The sequence below is a fragment of the Podarcis pityusensis genome (assembly GCF_964106645.2).
Source record: "Podarcis pityusensis genome assembly, chromosome: 2".
NCBI lineage: Eukaryota > Metazoa > Chordata > Lepidosauria > Squamata > Lacertidae > Podarcis > Podarcis pityusensis.
Genome location: NC_138029.1, coordinates 110,953,287 through 110,967,280, shown reverse-complemented (window position 1 = coordinate 110,967,280; position 13,994 = coordinate 110,953,287). Strand labels below are relative to the sequence as shown.

Sequence of the window (13,994 nt, the reverse complement as noted above, 5' to 3'; positions counted from 1 at the left end):
TAATACCATATATATGCAAAGATAATTTAATGAAGAATTTAATGCAATAAAGCTTGTTCCATTATCTGTATTCTATCAAAAGATATAGCCAAGTAACCAGAAAAAAGAAGCACAACTTGCTTAGGTTGATATGCAATAGCTTTCCTTCATTTGAATGTAGCCAATGAGGATGGGCGTTTAGAGAGCCAATCAGGTATTATGAGCCATCAAACCTCAGAAATACACTTTTCCCAAAAAGTTTCCACAATTTTGGCCGCTAGTGTATATAAAATAAATAAATAAAATAGTGAGGTCATGACCAAGGTGAGATTTGAATCTGGGACATTTCTCCCACAAACACACACACATACCCTGCAACTTTTCTCCAATGTAAATAGGGACGTCTTCTTGTTGTTGTTGCTGTTGTATTACTACTTATACCCTGTCCATCTGACTGGGTTCCTCCAGCCACTCTATAAAGGGCTGCCTTTGGATGGCTTGGGGGTCGGATAACTCTACACCCTCCAACATTTCTCCAATGAAAATAGGGACATCCTATGGAAAAGCGGGACATTCTGGGAGCAAATCAGAAACTGGGACAGCTTCTGTAAATCTGGGACTGTCCCTGGAAAACAGGGAGACTTGGCAGATCTGCGGACACACGTGACAAAAGAACCTATGATGTTGTCTCTCTTATTCTCCTCCCCATTTATTTCGCCCTCTCTATCCCACCACAGTACCCACAAATCCCAGTGGTAATTGTTCTTGTCTCTTGAACCTTGACTACAGATTCAGGCTCCACGCAGGTACTAGTAACCAAACAGGTTTATTAAGCAAGGTGATATACAGCTTTTTGGCAGTGCTCTTTATACAAGCCTGCAGCAGATTCCTAGCTTAATGAAGATGGGGGAGAATCTGGAGGCTGGGCTGTATTTAAGGAAACAAAGCAGAGTTGGTTCACTATGCCCAAATACAGTTAGGGATAGATAAGTCTGCCCACTAAGATAAGGCAGCGTTTCTGTTCACGCACAGATTTGGGATGTGCAAATTAGGCAAGCTCCAATTCAAATGCTAACCAAATTGAATTTCTCCTCCGATCCCTAAGTACTACACACCTTTGTGTAGCGCTTGGGTAGATGCAGTATTAAATTGCCAAATGAAAAACGGTGTGTGTTTAAAAGCGTATATTGTGCTTACTTTTTATACCTTGTTAATAATAAGAAATAGAGGTGATCTCAAGGAGAAAGAGGAGGTTGGAGGAATGAGACTCCCGGCCAGCCTTCCTTTTTCATTTTCCTCATTCTCCAAAAAGGTGAGGACTGCTTGGCTGTGCCTGCTTAATAAAATCTCTCTTCTGAGTCTGGGACTTCTGGGAGAGAAGGCTGGCTTGCCTGAGGAGGTTCAGGTATGGTTGGTTGGGCAGTGGAGGCTGATGCTTCTGGCAGAGATGGGGAGGAAAGGCCTTCAGATCCAGTGGGCTGGGGAGAGGCGGGGGATATTTGTAGGGCTGGCTGTGGAGAAGTAGGCAGATAAGATCTCCTGCCAGCTGGCTTGGGATCCTCCAGCAGTTTCTTCAGGTCAGGAAACCAAGAAAAGAAGTCATCCGGTGAGGGAGCCTCAGAATTTTCTGGCGTGCTAGAAAACGCTTTCAGCAAGGGCCCCAAGATTTTGGGCAGGTCGGTAAACAAAAAGGAATCCTCGTCGACTGGCTTCCCTTCTTCAGCTGCCTCCTCCTCTTCAGCGGCTCTCTTGGCAACCAGCCTAATGAAGTTAAGAGCGTCGTCGTCACTCGACATCATTTCCTCCGCCTCTTCCTCTTCCAGCTCCTCAGCAGCTCTCTTGGCAATGAGACTGATAAAGTTAAGGGCATCATCGAGGTCAGTTGGGTCTACTACCCCTTCCAAAATGTTGGTTTCCGCTCGCCTGTTCTCCTTTGGGGACACTTCCACGTTACTCGCTCCCTCCTCGTTGGCGTCTTCTTTCATGGTGTCTTTTGGGGACTCGGTTGCACCTACTTTGTCAAGTGAAACGGTCCCATCGTATTCCAGGGAGTCGTCACGGTCGGCCTCGTCATAATCCATTTTAGGCTCACTGTCATCAAGCTCGTTTTCATCCAGGGTCTCCTCCTTCTCAAGGGTACCGGCCACTGATGGATTAGCCACGCCGAGGGATACAGGAGCGCTTGTTGCAGCAGTGCTTCGAAGGCTCATACATGTCACACCTGGGAAGGGACCACAAAGGGGAGAGATTGTGAAACGGTGAGCCTATAAACTGAGACACCCATGCCACATGCCCAAGCCCAATTTGTACATTACGCAGGTTTTTTAGGGACATATGAGGAAACACCATTAGCCAAAGAACAAGCAAGCAGTATACTCCCCAGAGATCTGCTCTGTACCACGTGATTTCTCTGAATATGCAGGTTCCTTTCCTCTTGCTTCATCTAAGGTGTTGCTCCTGTTGCTGCCTCAGGCAGCAGCCCACACACCAGTGACTCCCAAGGGATTGAGAGTTTAAGTGCAGGCCTCACCCTATTTGTATGGCAAAGGACAGGTGACAATGTTTCCTTATCCATCTATCTTCGTATCGGTCCTGTGATCAGATGTTGTTCCCATTTACCGTATTTTTCGCTCTATAAGACGCACCAGACCACAAGACGCACCTAGTTTTTGGAGGAGGAAAACAAGAAAAAAAATATTCTGAATCTCAGAAGCCAGAACAGCAAGAGGGATCGCTGCGCAGTGAAAGCAGCAATCCCTCTTGCTGTTCTGGCTTCTGGGATAGCTGCGCAGCCTGCATTCGCTCCATAAGACGCACACACATTTCCCCTTACTTTTTAGGAGGGGAAAAGTGAGTCTTATAGAGCAAAAAATACGGTAACTCCTAAAAGACTCCTGTGTTGCAATATAGACCAGCTGAACAAAATAACGCAACACGATGGCCAATAACAATGGCACTAAACACTATTTATAAAGGTAAAGGGACCCCTGACCACTAGGTCCAGTCGTGGTCGACTCTGGGGTTACGAAGCTCATCTCGCTTTATTGGCCGAGGGAGCTGGCGTACAGCTTCCGGGTCATGTGGCCAGCATGACGAAGCCACTTCTGGAGAACCAGAGCAGCGCACGGAAACGCCGTTTACCTTCCTGCCGGAGCGGTACCTATTTATCTACTTGCACTTTGACGTGCTTTCGAACTGCTAGGTTGGCAGGAGCTGGGACCGAGCAACGGGAGCTCACCCCCTCGCGGGGATTCAAAGCGCAGACCTTCCGATCGGCAAGCCCAAGCAGCACAGTGGTTTAACCCACGGCGCCACCCATGTCCCAAAAAAACACTGTTTATAGACTAATACAAATGATCAGAAATTGCAACCAAAGTCTCTAAATCTTCTTCACTACTCACGGTGGAATAATTCCGAAGTTCGATAAATACAGAATCTGTCAACAAATATCACCGGAACAGAGTTCCCGGATAACCAATCTGTTTCATTCAATGCTTCAGCCATTCTTGATCAATTCTTCATCAGCCAGACTTGTAACTACAGTATCATATGACCACTGATCCAGAGCACATTTTCTACAGTGTTTACATTTACTTACATGTAAGATTGGCTTGTTAAGAAATTGAACTGCATCCTTCTCATATTAATTCTTACAAGTCTGGCAGATGAATAATTGATCAAGACTGGCTGATGAAGCATTGAACGAAACAGATTGGTTATCCGGGAACTCTGTTCCGGTGATATTTGGTGACAGATTATGTATTTATCGAACTTTTGAATTATTCCACCGCAACCGGTGAAGAAGATTTAGAGACTCTGGTTGCAATTTCTGATCATTTGTATTAGTCTATAAATAGTGTTTAGTGCCATTGTTATTGGCCATCATGTTGTGTTATTTTGTTCAGTTCCCATTTAACTGGCTGGACCACATACCAAGTCAGGCCACTGGTCCATCTCAGGTGTTCTGATATGGGGCTTTCGTGGTCCTACCTAGAGATGCTAAGGGATGAAGCTGGGGCTGTCTGCATGCAAAGCAGATGTTCTACACTGAGCTATCATCCTTCCAAAACGAAACAGGCCTGCAAGTCTTACATGCCCATTCAGTAAATCTATAGCAGAACTGGATTTGAACTGTGCTGTCTCTAAGTTATACTGTGCATGAGTCCTTCTCACTGACTGATTTCTACATCCAGGAATATTTCGGGCTGTTTAGGAAAATAAACAGGGTTAAAAAGAACTTCCCAGTATGCTAAATCAAGTTGCCGTTGGCATTGTTTCCTCTGAGTAACAGCACTGCATAATCCCAGTGAAGTGGCTCTTAAGTGTTTCGCAGGTAGAAAATCAACAGGTACAGTTGCACCTCCTTGCCGGGAAAGCGACATCTGCTCAATATCTGCCTAAAATGTAGATACTAAAGGCACAGCTACTAGCAAAATCAGGCAGAAATTCAACCAGCTGAGAATTTCCCCATTCTCTCTCAGTGGTGAAGTTGAAGCTTAACCTGTTGGACTGGACTGGCCCCAAGAGATTAAATGCACAGAAGCCCCTCCCAAAAATCAAGGTGACTTCTGACTTATCTTTAAATGGTAAGTGAGTTATTTGTTTATTTAAATATTTTACGTATCACACTTTCCTAATAATACCACACCATATAGAACTACAGTACAATAATAACAAAATCATCAATAAATGCTGGTTGGTAATACAAAAGCCATGACTGAACAACACCATCTGTTGTTTATTAAAGCTTTTTTATTCGTAGCTTTATAACAAAAGACAAAACACACCCACCCACAAAACAGAACAAACCAAAATCCACAACTAAGAAATAGCAGTACTGTATAAACGAGCTTCTTTACATTAAGATAGGTCTGCCATATGTCCGGGTTCTCCCAGACACATACGGGATTTTCACTGAACTGGTAAAATGCCCGGGAAAACCCGGACGTATGACAAGTAGGGCAGTATACTTTTAAGAGCCATGTAAACAGAGGCAAGTATAATTTCTGCCAAACTTCTACTGTCAAGGAGTTAACGCAGGGCAGCAGAGCTCACCTTGGCAATGACGCAGACCCCTCATAAAGGCCAGCCAAACCTCTTATTTATTCAGGTCTTAATAGAAGGAAGCACAGCCGTCAATAATTTTAATAGTATGTCTCAAAACGATCCAGCTCCACCCTGAAACCAATTAAATTGTTTGTCACCTTCAGCACATCTTTGCTGGAATGCAGAATTCATAGCTGAGGGATGAAAGCTGCTATTGCTTCAGATAGAAGGATTGGGGGGGACCTGGAGTCCTCCAGGTGTGGCTAGACTCCAACTCCCATCAGCCCTAGAGCCATCATGGTCAATGGTTAGCGATGATGAGAGTTTACAGTACTTTATTTGTCCCCTGAAAAGTTTCAATGATATATATATATATATATATATATATATATATATAAAAAATGGGATGAGGGGGGTTTGAGAGCAACAGCACCTAGAGGTTCTCTGCTCATGAACTACAACATGCAAGAAAATAAGATGATTCAGAATGGGAGGCTTGCTTTATTATTTTTAATAATTCTTTTAATTCTTTAAAAAGATAATTTTGAAATGCTTGTTGAATAAATTTATACCCCATCTTCCCTCGCAAAGGAGCCCAAGGCAGAAAACAGAGGATAAAGGAACCTAAATCCTGCCTTGTATTATACAACCTTCTCATCCAAGCAAAAATTAGCATATATTGAACCAGGTTGCAAGGGTTTAGGAGCATGTGAGAATCAAGTTGCCCCAGAGACCCCTCTGCAATAAGGATAGATTGATCAGCCTGCTTCAAGTCTGTGTCTGCTTCATGTGTGTTTCTTCAAAAGTCTGCTCCAATCAATTCCCACTGTAATCTCACATTTTAAAATCTCCACAAAAATGCATTTTTAAAGATATTATCAAAATTGTACGTTGATACATATTTATTCCCAATACATGCATTTTTAAACATATTTTTATCCCGAATGACACATTTTAATGTGTTCCCATGCATTCCTTAAGCTGAGAACTGAACTGCGATATTCAGAGAACGGCAGAATTCAAAGGATAAGTACATACATTCCTATCCGTGCACGAGTTCCTGGAAGCGCAGGTCAAGTCGGTTTGCATCATAACACGAGGAAATCAAGTTTCTCAAGCCCCCTACCTTGAAATCACTCTCACGGAGTTCAAGCCGTACGTGCCTATTTCTCGCAAGGGTCAAGCTCTGACAACGGGAGTTCTGGAGCTCTGCAGAAACAGCCAAAATTCCACACAGTGTGGAATGACCAGCACTCTGCGATGTCGTCCGAAAACGTCCCCTCCAATCCCTGGGGCCATTTTGAACTTGAAAGTACCTAGATCACTTTGGAGAGAGTCTTTGCTCCAATCCCAGGCCTAGATGTGAATCAAGGGTTACTCTGCTTAAACTAAGCTTTGATGTGCATCCCCCTACCTTTCAACATTGGGCCCAGGATGCCTTAAGGACAGCCCTCCTTGGGCAAAAGATTCCAGCTTTGCAGCCCTTCCAACTCTACAATTCTAGGGCTAGGTCTATGCCTTTCCCACAAATGTCTTAAGGCGATGAGTTAGATCATAACTGGGGAACACTACTGCTGGTCTTCCATGGACCAGAAACACAACTCACAAAATAGGCCCAACTTTTTGAAACTCCTTCCCATGAGAAACCAGACAGACGCCGTCCCTGCTAAGTTTCAGGCCTTGCTAGGTTAAACAGACTTTGTTTCAGGAGGCCTCTGCGCTATGAACATTGTTCTAATGTTTTCTATTTTCTGATGTTTTTGATTTTGTATCTTTTATGTTTTTTGTGTTGTTGTTTTTTGTAAGGGATATAGCTTTCTTAAATAAATACATCAGTGGGCTGTTGGACACACACTCTGCACACGCTTGCACACATACCGTGATCAACTCCCGCCGGGAAACCAATGTCCCCACTGTGGAAGGACGTGTGGATCCAGAATTGGCCTCCACAGTCACTTACGGACTCGCTGTTAAAACCGCATTTATGGAAGACAATCTTACTTGGCTACGAGTGATTGCCAAAGAAGAAGACACTCTCTGCAACAAGGGTTGTCGTATTCTTGTTTGCCATTTGTTGTTGTTGTGTTCCTTTATCAGCCAGAAATAATGACATCCAAAGCAAGCACTCCTAAATCCCCATTGACTTCAAAGAAAAAAGTTGCATATACATTCTTGGCTCTTTTAGCAAAGTTGGCTTATTATTTGGCTGGTTTCTGTCTTAGTCTAGTTAGAAATTATAACCAGTCATTTTAGCATGTGATGGCTTAGCAAAGCAGGCTGATTTTTATATAAGGATTACGGGTTGTACCCAACGTTAGCCATACTCCAGGCTTGATTATTATAACTCACTCTACGTGGGGCTGCCCTTGAGACTGACCCAGAAACTCCAGCGGGTGCAGAATGCCACGGCGAGACTCCTTACGGGGTCCTCACCGCGGGATCACATTCACTGCACTGGTTCCCGGTGGAGTACAGGATCAGGTTTAAGGTGCTGGTTTTAACCTTTAAAGCCCTATATGGCCTAGGACCCTCGTACCTATGGGACTGCCTCGTACCTACGGGACTGCCTCCCCACAGAGGACCTTACGGTCTTCAAATAAAAACATCTTGGAGATCCCGGGCCACAGGAGGTTAGGCTGGCCTCAACCAGAGCCAGGGCTTTTTTGTCCGTGGCCCCGATCTGGTGGAACGCTCTGTCACAAGAGACTAGGGCCCTGCGGGACTTGACATCTTTCCACAGGGCCTGCAAGACAGAGCTGTTCCACCAGGCCTTTGGCCAAGGCACAGTCTTGTTGTGGTCCCAGAATGCTTCATATCAGAATTGCCACAAGACAGAACAGTGGGAAGGATGGGTGAATGCCTTGCCAACCTGTCGTCTCCCATCCAGGAGGACAGTCCCTCTCGCCCACATCACTGTTTAAATTCAAATTAAGGGCTCCTGATCATAACCGCAGAAGAAGAAACTGAACCGAGTTCAGTAAAACCGTGGGCCAACGCTTACTTGGAATGCGTCAGAACCAGGGAGGCAGGAGCATTTCATTCTTCAGGAATCTTGATGTGAATGAACTTGATCCGCAACTCCCAGACTAACGTGAACATTGGAACACAGACACGATTTGGACTTTTCCCTTCTCTGTATTTTGCAGCACAGTTCTGGGCTTTTAGAACTGCGTACCCGCTGAGAAAATGCTTTCAAAAATACAGTGGAAACTCGGTTTTCAAACACAATCCGTTCCAGAAGACCGTTTGACTTCCGAAACATTTGAAAACCGAGGGTCGATGGGCAATCGGCAAAATCCATTGGGGGGAAAAATGGAAGAACACGCAGCGGAAGCCATTCTACAGTGGTACCTCAGGTTAAGTACTTAATTTGTGCAGGAGGTCCGTTCTTAACCTGAAACTGTTCTTAACCTGAAGCACCACTTTAGCTAATGGTGCCTCCCGCTGCTGCCACACCGCGGGAGCACAATTTCTGTTCTCATCCTGAAGCAAAGTTCTTAACCCGAGGGACTATTTCTGGGTTAGCGGAGTCTGTAACCTGAAGCGTATGTAACCTGAAGCGTATGTAACCCAAGGTACCACTGTACTTCCGAGGTGCGTTCGAAAATGGAAGCAATTATTTCCGGGTTTACGGTATTCAGCTTCTAAATCGTTCAGCTTCCGAGACTCTCAAAAACCGAGGTTCCACTGTAGATATTTAAAATTCAATTTTTCAGACAGACTGTAGATTAAGGTGAAAAAGGAAAGGGGTCCGAATGGACTAATGAATGAACACATACCCAACCAACGCAGACAGGAAACAGAATGATCCGTTGATCCTTATTGCGTTTTTGTGAGTTTCCCACAGGCATCTGGCTGGTCACCGTGAGAACAGGATCCTGGCCTGACCTAGCTCTTATCCTTGATCACAACATAGGCTGAATGCCAGCGTCTGAGCATCCCACAGAGTGTTGGTTGAATGGCAGCACCCATGTACCAAATCTGTAGTGCTCATAAAGACCCATAGCGAATGGTTCTTGAAGGAGGGTTTGATAGCGTTTGAACATGGGTTACTAACATCTTGGCAGGCATTAAACTCGTTAAATGTCTTCAGCTTGGCCGCTCTCTTTCAAACTAGCCAACTTCAAAGGGGTAATTATGGGTTAGAACTAGAGATGGATGATACCTTGGGCACACTCAAGAAGCAATCTAGTTTCACCAGTCTAACAAACTCGCCTAGTACTTCTCCTCCTTTTTGGGGACAGAAACTCTGTAGGCCCAGAGCCATGCACAATACGCCAACTCAGAGACAGGTAGATACGGCCCCACATGATGCAACTTCTTTGCTGAAGCTAAGAAGGTTGGGGTTAGGACAGTGCCTGAGTAGGAGACCACTTGGGATCTCTTTATGCACCCTCCAACACTACTCTAACAAAAATCAGGATGCATGTCTTTTGGTGCGGCGCTCTCGTGGGAGCCAGCACCACCTCATCCCTATAATAATAATAATGTTATTATTTATATCCTGCCTAGCTGGCTGGGTTTCCGCAGCCACTCTGGGCAGCTCCCAGCAGAACAGTAAAAACACAATAAAACATCAGACATGAAAAACCTTCCTAAGCAGGGCTGCCTTCAGATGTCTTCTAAAAGTCAGATACAGTGGTACCTCAGGTTACATACGCTTCAGGTTACACACTCCGCTAACCCAGAAATAGTGCTTCAGGTTAAGAACTTTGCTTCAGGATAAGAACAGAAATCAGGCTCCAGCGGCGCAGCAGCAGCAGGAGGCCCCATTAGCTAAAGTGGTGCTTCAGGTTAAGAACAGTTTCAGGTTAAGAACAGACCTCCGGAACAAATTAACCTGAGGTACCACTGTAGTTGTTTATTTCCTTGACATCTGAAGGGAGTGGGTTCCACAAGGAGGGCGCCGCTACCGAAGTCGGGATGGCTTCTGTAACGCCATGAATGTCCCGAGCAAATGGGGACGGTTTGAGGGTATGGGTGCCATGGAAGAAAGATATAAATAAGCAATGGCAACCATGTTGACCGGCTGATTTGACAACAGCAGACGGGAAGCAGACGGCGGCCACAGAGATTTGGCACCTGCACACGTCCTCCTTGGGAGCAATGTTTCCTGGTTGCTCAGCAGACTCTAGAAGGTCTGCCTGAGATCTTCTTCTGAATTCCACTCCCCCCGCCCCCCACATCAACCTCAGGGGGAACCTTTTCCACAGCACTTCTTAGAATTGTAGAGTTGGAAGGTACCACGAGAGTCATTTAGTCCAACTATATCCAACATTCTTTACAATCGGTATCGGCTCATCTCTAGATTCGGAGAAGTCTTGGGCAAGATGTACTAGGTGGGCTCACTTTAATATTGCCTGTTTTTGCTTCCCTGCTCCCACTGGGAAAGAGAGGCTGGTGTTCAGGGTCCTCATTCTTGCCACTGCTTGCATGCAAGGAGCAGGCAGGTGAAGAGGCATTGAAGAGGAGCACATCCAAGAGACTTCAGGAGTTGGCAGCAGGCCCTGTGCAGAGAAGTGACCCTACCAAATGGCCAATAATACCGATGCTTGATGCGATCCCTATTTACAGTTCTTACAAATTTAATTCTTACGACAACCTTCTAGGTTGGGTCGAGGGATGATGTCCCAAGCTATCTAGTGAGCATCATAATTGAACTTGGATATTAACCTCCCCTCCCTCCCTGTCCAGACGGAAGCCTCATGGCCGAGTGGAAATTTGAACCCTGGTCTTCCAGGTCTGGTGCTCTAACCACTATACCACACAACTGCATGACCTAGATCAGGGGTGGCCAGCTCCCAAGAGACTGCGATCTACTCACAGTTAAAAACTGGCAGTGATCAACCCCCTTTTTTGGGGTTCGGGTCAAAGTTGTTGAGTTTTTTCAGGGAGGAGGTAAAACGTTGAGCTTTTTAAAGGGGAGCCACAGTTGTTCAGCTTCTTTGGGGGGAGCCAGGGATCTACCAGGGATCTACCGCAGACATCCAGTGATCTACTGGTAGATCACGATCTACCTGTTGGACATGCCTGACCTAGATGAAGTCAAGTACTTCTAACCCTCACTGATTTCCATCTAAAGGTTAATAAGCATGTGTTTTTCTCTCTCTCTCATTTACATTGTTAAAATCCTTTTTCACCCATCTGGATGAGTTACGTAAATCTATTTTACACATTTGCTGCTTTAAATAAAACATTTCTCTAACAAACAGGTATGCTGATTGCTTGCCCGGCCTCATGAAATAATGGCTACAATTCCTTCAGTCTCTCTCCAAACTGGGGGCCTAAGCTGTGGCTCTCAAAGATGCTGCTCAACTACAATTCCCCTTTACCCCTAACCATTGGGCCAGGCTGGCTGGAGCTGATGGGAATTGGGAGTCCAAAAATATTTAGGGAGCACAGTTTAGGCCCATCCCCTTGCTCTAAATTTGCAGGCAGTGGTGAATGAAGAACAGTATCAGCGTTTGAGTCTACTCAGCATTCCCTCCAGCATCCTAACCTGCCAGGACACAAGACCATTTTTTCCTAACATAGTTCTTATGCATTGTGGTGTCTAGTCATATATTTCAAACCAGCTACTAGGGTAACTCATAAACAGGCTCCATTTTTTTCCAGCCCAATCAAAGTAAATCCTACTTCTTTCCAGAAGAGAAAGCCATTGCAGGACCCGACTTTGGTAATATGGCACTCTGAGCGAGGACAGCATCTGCATCTCTGCCGCCGCCCCCCCCCAAAAAATTTCTTCTTTTCACAATAATTGCTTTGGGTACAGTTGCTTTTTATGGACATTATTAGCAGATACCCATATAAATACAGTGGTACCTCGGGTTACAGATGCTTCAGGTTACATACACTTCAGGTTACAGACTCCGCTAACCCAGAAATAGTACCTTGAGTTAAGAACTTTGCTTCAGGATGAGAACAGAAATCACTCATGGCGGCGTGGGGCAGCAGGAGGCCCCATTAGCTAAAGTGGTACCTCAGGTTAAGAACCATTTCAGGTTAAGAACGGACCTCCAGAACGAATTAAGTTCTTAATCTGAGGTACCACTGAATAGGATGATGATGATGATGATGATGATATACCCCCTCCGTTCAGTGCCTTGTATGGGGAAAATCTCTGCACTGCCCAAAATCCACCACTGGCCATTGTTACGGTATTGTGGGGCTGGTGGCAGGAGGAACTGCGGAACTGCTCAACACTGTTTCCTTGTGACATTACTGGCTGTAGCACCATCTTTTGCGTGACTCAAAGGGCCTTTTTCTCCCCCATCCCACCCCCAACCTGGCTGGATCCCACATCATCCTCGGAAGCAAAACAGACCGGAGGAACAGTCTTTGTTGCTGGGAGCTAAAAGCAGTCAGAAAGCAGCTCGACTTTCTCCCATAATCTGTTACAGCAAAACCAAGAAAGGGTCTTAAAGGTAAAGGGACCCCCTGACCACTAGGTCCCGTCGTGACTGACTCTGGGGTTGCGGCGCTCACCTCGCTTTATTGGCCGAGGGAGCCAGCGTACCGCTTCCAGGTCCTATGGCCAGCATGACTAAGCTGCTTCTGGTGAACCAGAGCAGCGCACGGACACGCCGTTTACCTTCCCGCTGGAGCGGTACCTATTTATCTACTTGCACTTTGATGTGCTTTTGAACTGCTAGGTTGGCAGGAGCAAGGACCGAGCAACGGGAGCTCACCCCGTCGCGGGGATTTGAACCGCCAACCTTCTGATTGGCAAGTCCTAGGCTCTGTGGTTTAACCCACAGCGCCACCCGCGTCCCGGCAAGAAAGGGTCTTACGGCGCCTTAAAAGACTAACAACACGATCCTAACTGTGGAAATACTACTGAATCTCGGGTAAGTGGAGCTAGAATCGCAGCCCATTAGATTTCACAAGCTCCTACACACTGCAATGAATGTGCTAATGTTTAAGGAGCTACAAAACTTTTCATAGTCCTGTTTTATTATGTCCCCCCCCCCTTGGGACCACCCTGTCAGTTACCTACCTTGAAGAAGAAGAACCACTGCCAAGACGAAGGCAGATTTCACCCCCAGGGGCATCCTGCCCGTACTGAGCTTCATCCTTTCTGTTTTGGCAAGTTCAGGGCCCCGCTTCGTAAGTCAGGACCGGCTCCGCGCAGAGAAAATTGCTCCAGACGTTCTCAAAAAGTGGGGGTGCCGCTTATATCCTTGCTAATGGGATGAAGGGCTGGGTTTCCCAGACTGCCAGGGTGTGGTGCGTTGCTATCACCTGCAAGGAAGCGCCTTCCCTGGTGTTTCAACAGAGCAGACGCAATGTTTGGAGAGCATCCTCCTACCGGGAATTTGGCAAGAGGCGACAGGAATGACGAAAGGAGCCCGTCCGATGGAATTGTTTGGGAATGGAGTTATTGTGGAACAGCAGCATGCATTGGCAAGAACGTTAAGGAGAGCTCAGCCGTGTCGAGCCCAGCCCTGGTTGGTCCAGCATTCTGTTCTCCAGGTGGCCAACCTAATGCCCATCATAAATCCACAAGCAGAGGCGGATTTAGGGGAGCCCAACCAGTTTGGTCGGGACGCGGGTGGCGCTGTGGACTTGCTGATCAGAAGGTCGGCAGTTCTAATCCCCACGACGGGGTGAGCTCCCGTTGCTCAGTCCCTGCTCCTGCCATCCTAGCAGTTCAAAAGCACGTCAAAGTGCAAGTAGATAAATAGGTACCACTCCAGCGGGAAGGTAAACGGCGTTTCCATGCGCTCCTCTGGTTCGCCAGAAACAGCTTAGTCATGCTGGCCACATAACCCAGAAGCTGTACGCCGGCTCCCTCGGCCAATAAAGCGAGATGAGCGCTGCAACCCCAGAGTCGGTCACAACTGGACCTAACGGTCAGGGGTCCCTTTACCTTTCCTAACCAGTTTGGTCACTGGGGTGCCACAACTATTATGTAGAATGGAAGACAAGAGGTGAGGGGGGGGACCCAAATTTTGCTATCGCACAGGGCA

The 13,994-nt window shown here is 46.3% G+C and overlaps 1 protein-coding gene across 1 annotated transcript; it reads right to left on the bottom strand.

Annotated features, from left to right (window-relative positions):
* Positions 1-789: 789 nt before the first annotated feature.
* On the bottom strand, positions 790-13,190 carry LOC308469991 (uncharacterized protein). The gene is made up of 2 exons (XM_080993179.1): positions 13,022-13,190; positions 790-2,200 (listed from the first exon to the last, which is right to left on the bottom strand). The coding sequence occupies exons 1-2, from the start codon at positions 13,095-13,097 to the stop codon at positions 1,317-1,319; spliced, it is 960 nt and encodes a 319-aa protein (XP_080849305.1). The 5' UTR covers positions 13,098-13,190; the 3' UTR covers positions 790-1,316.
* Between the last annotated feature and the right edge of the window lie 804 nt (positions 13,191-13,994).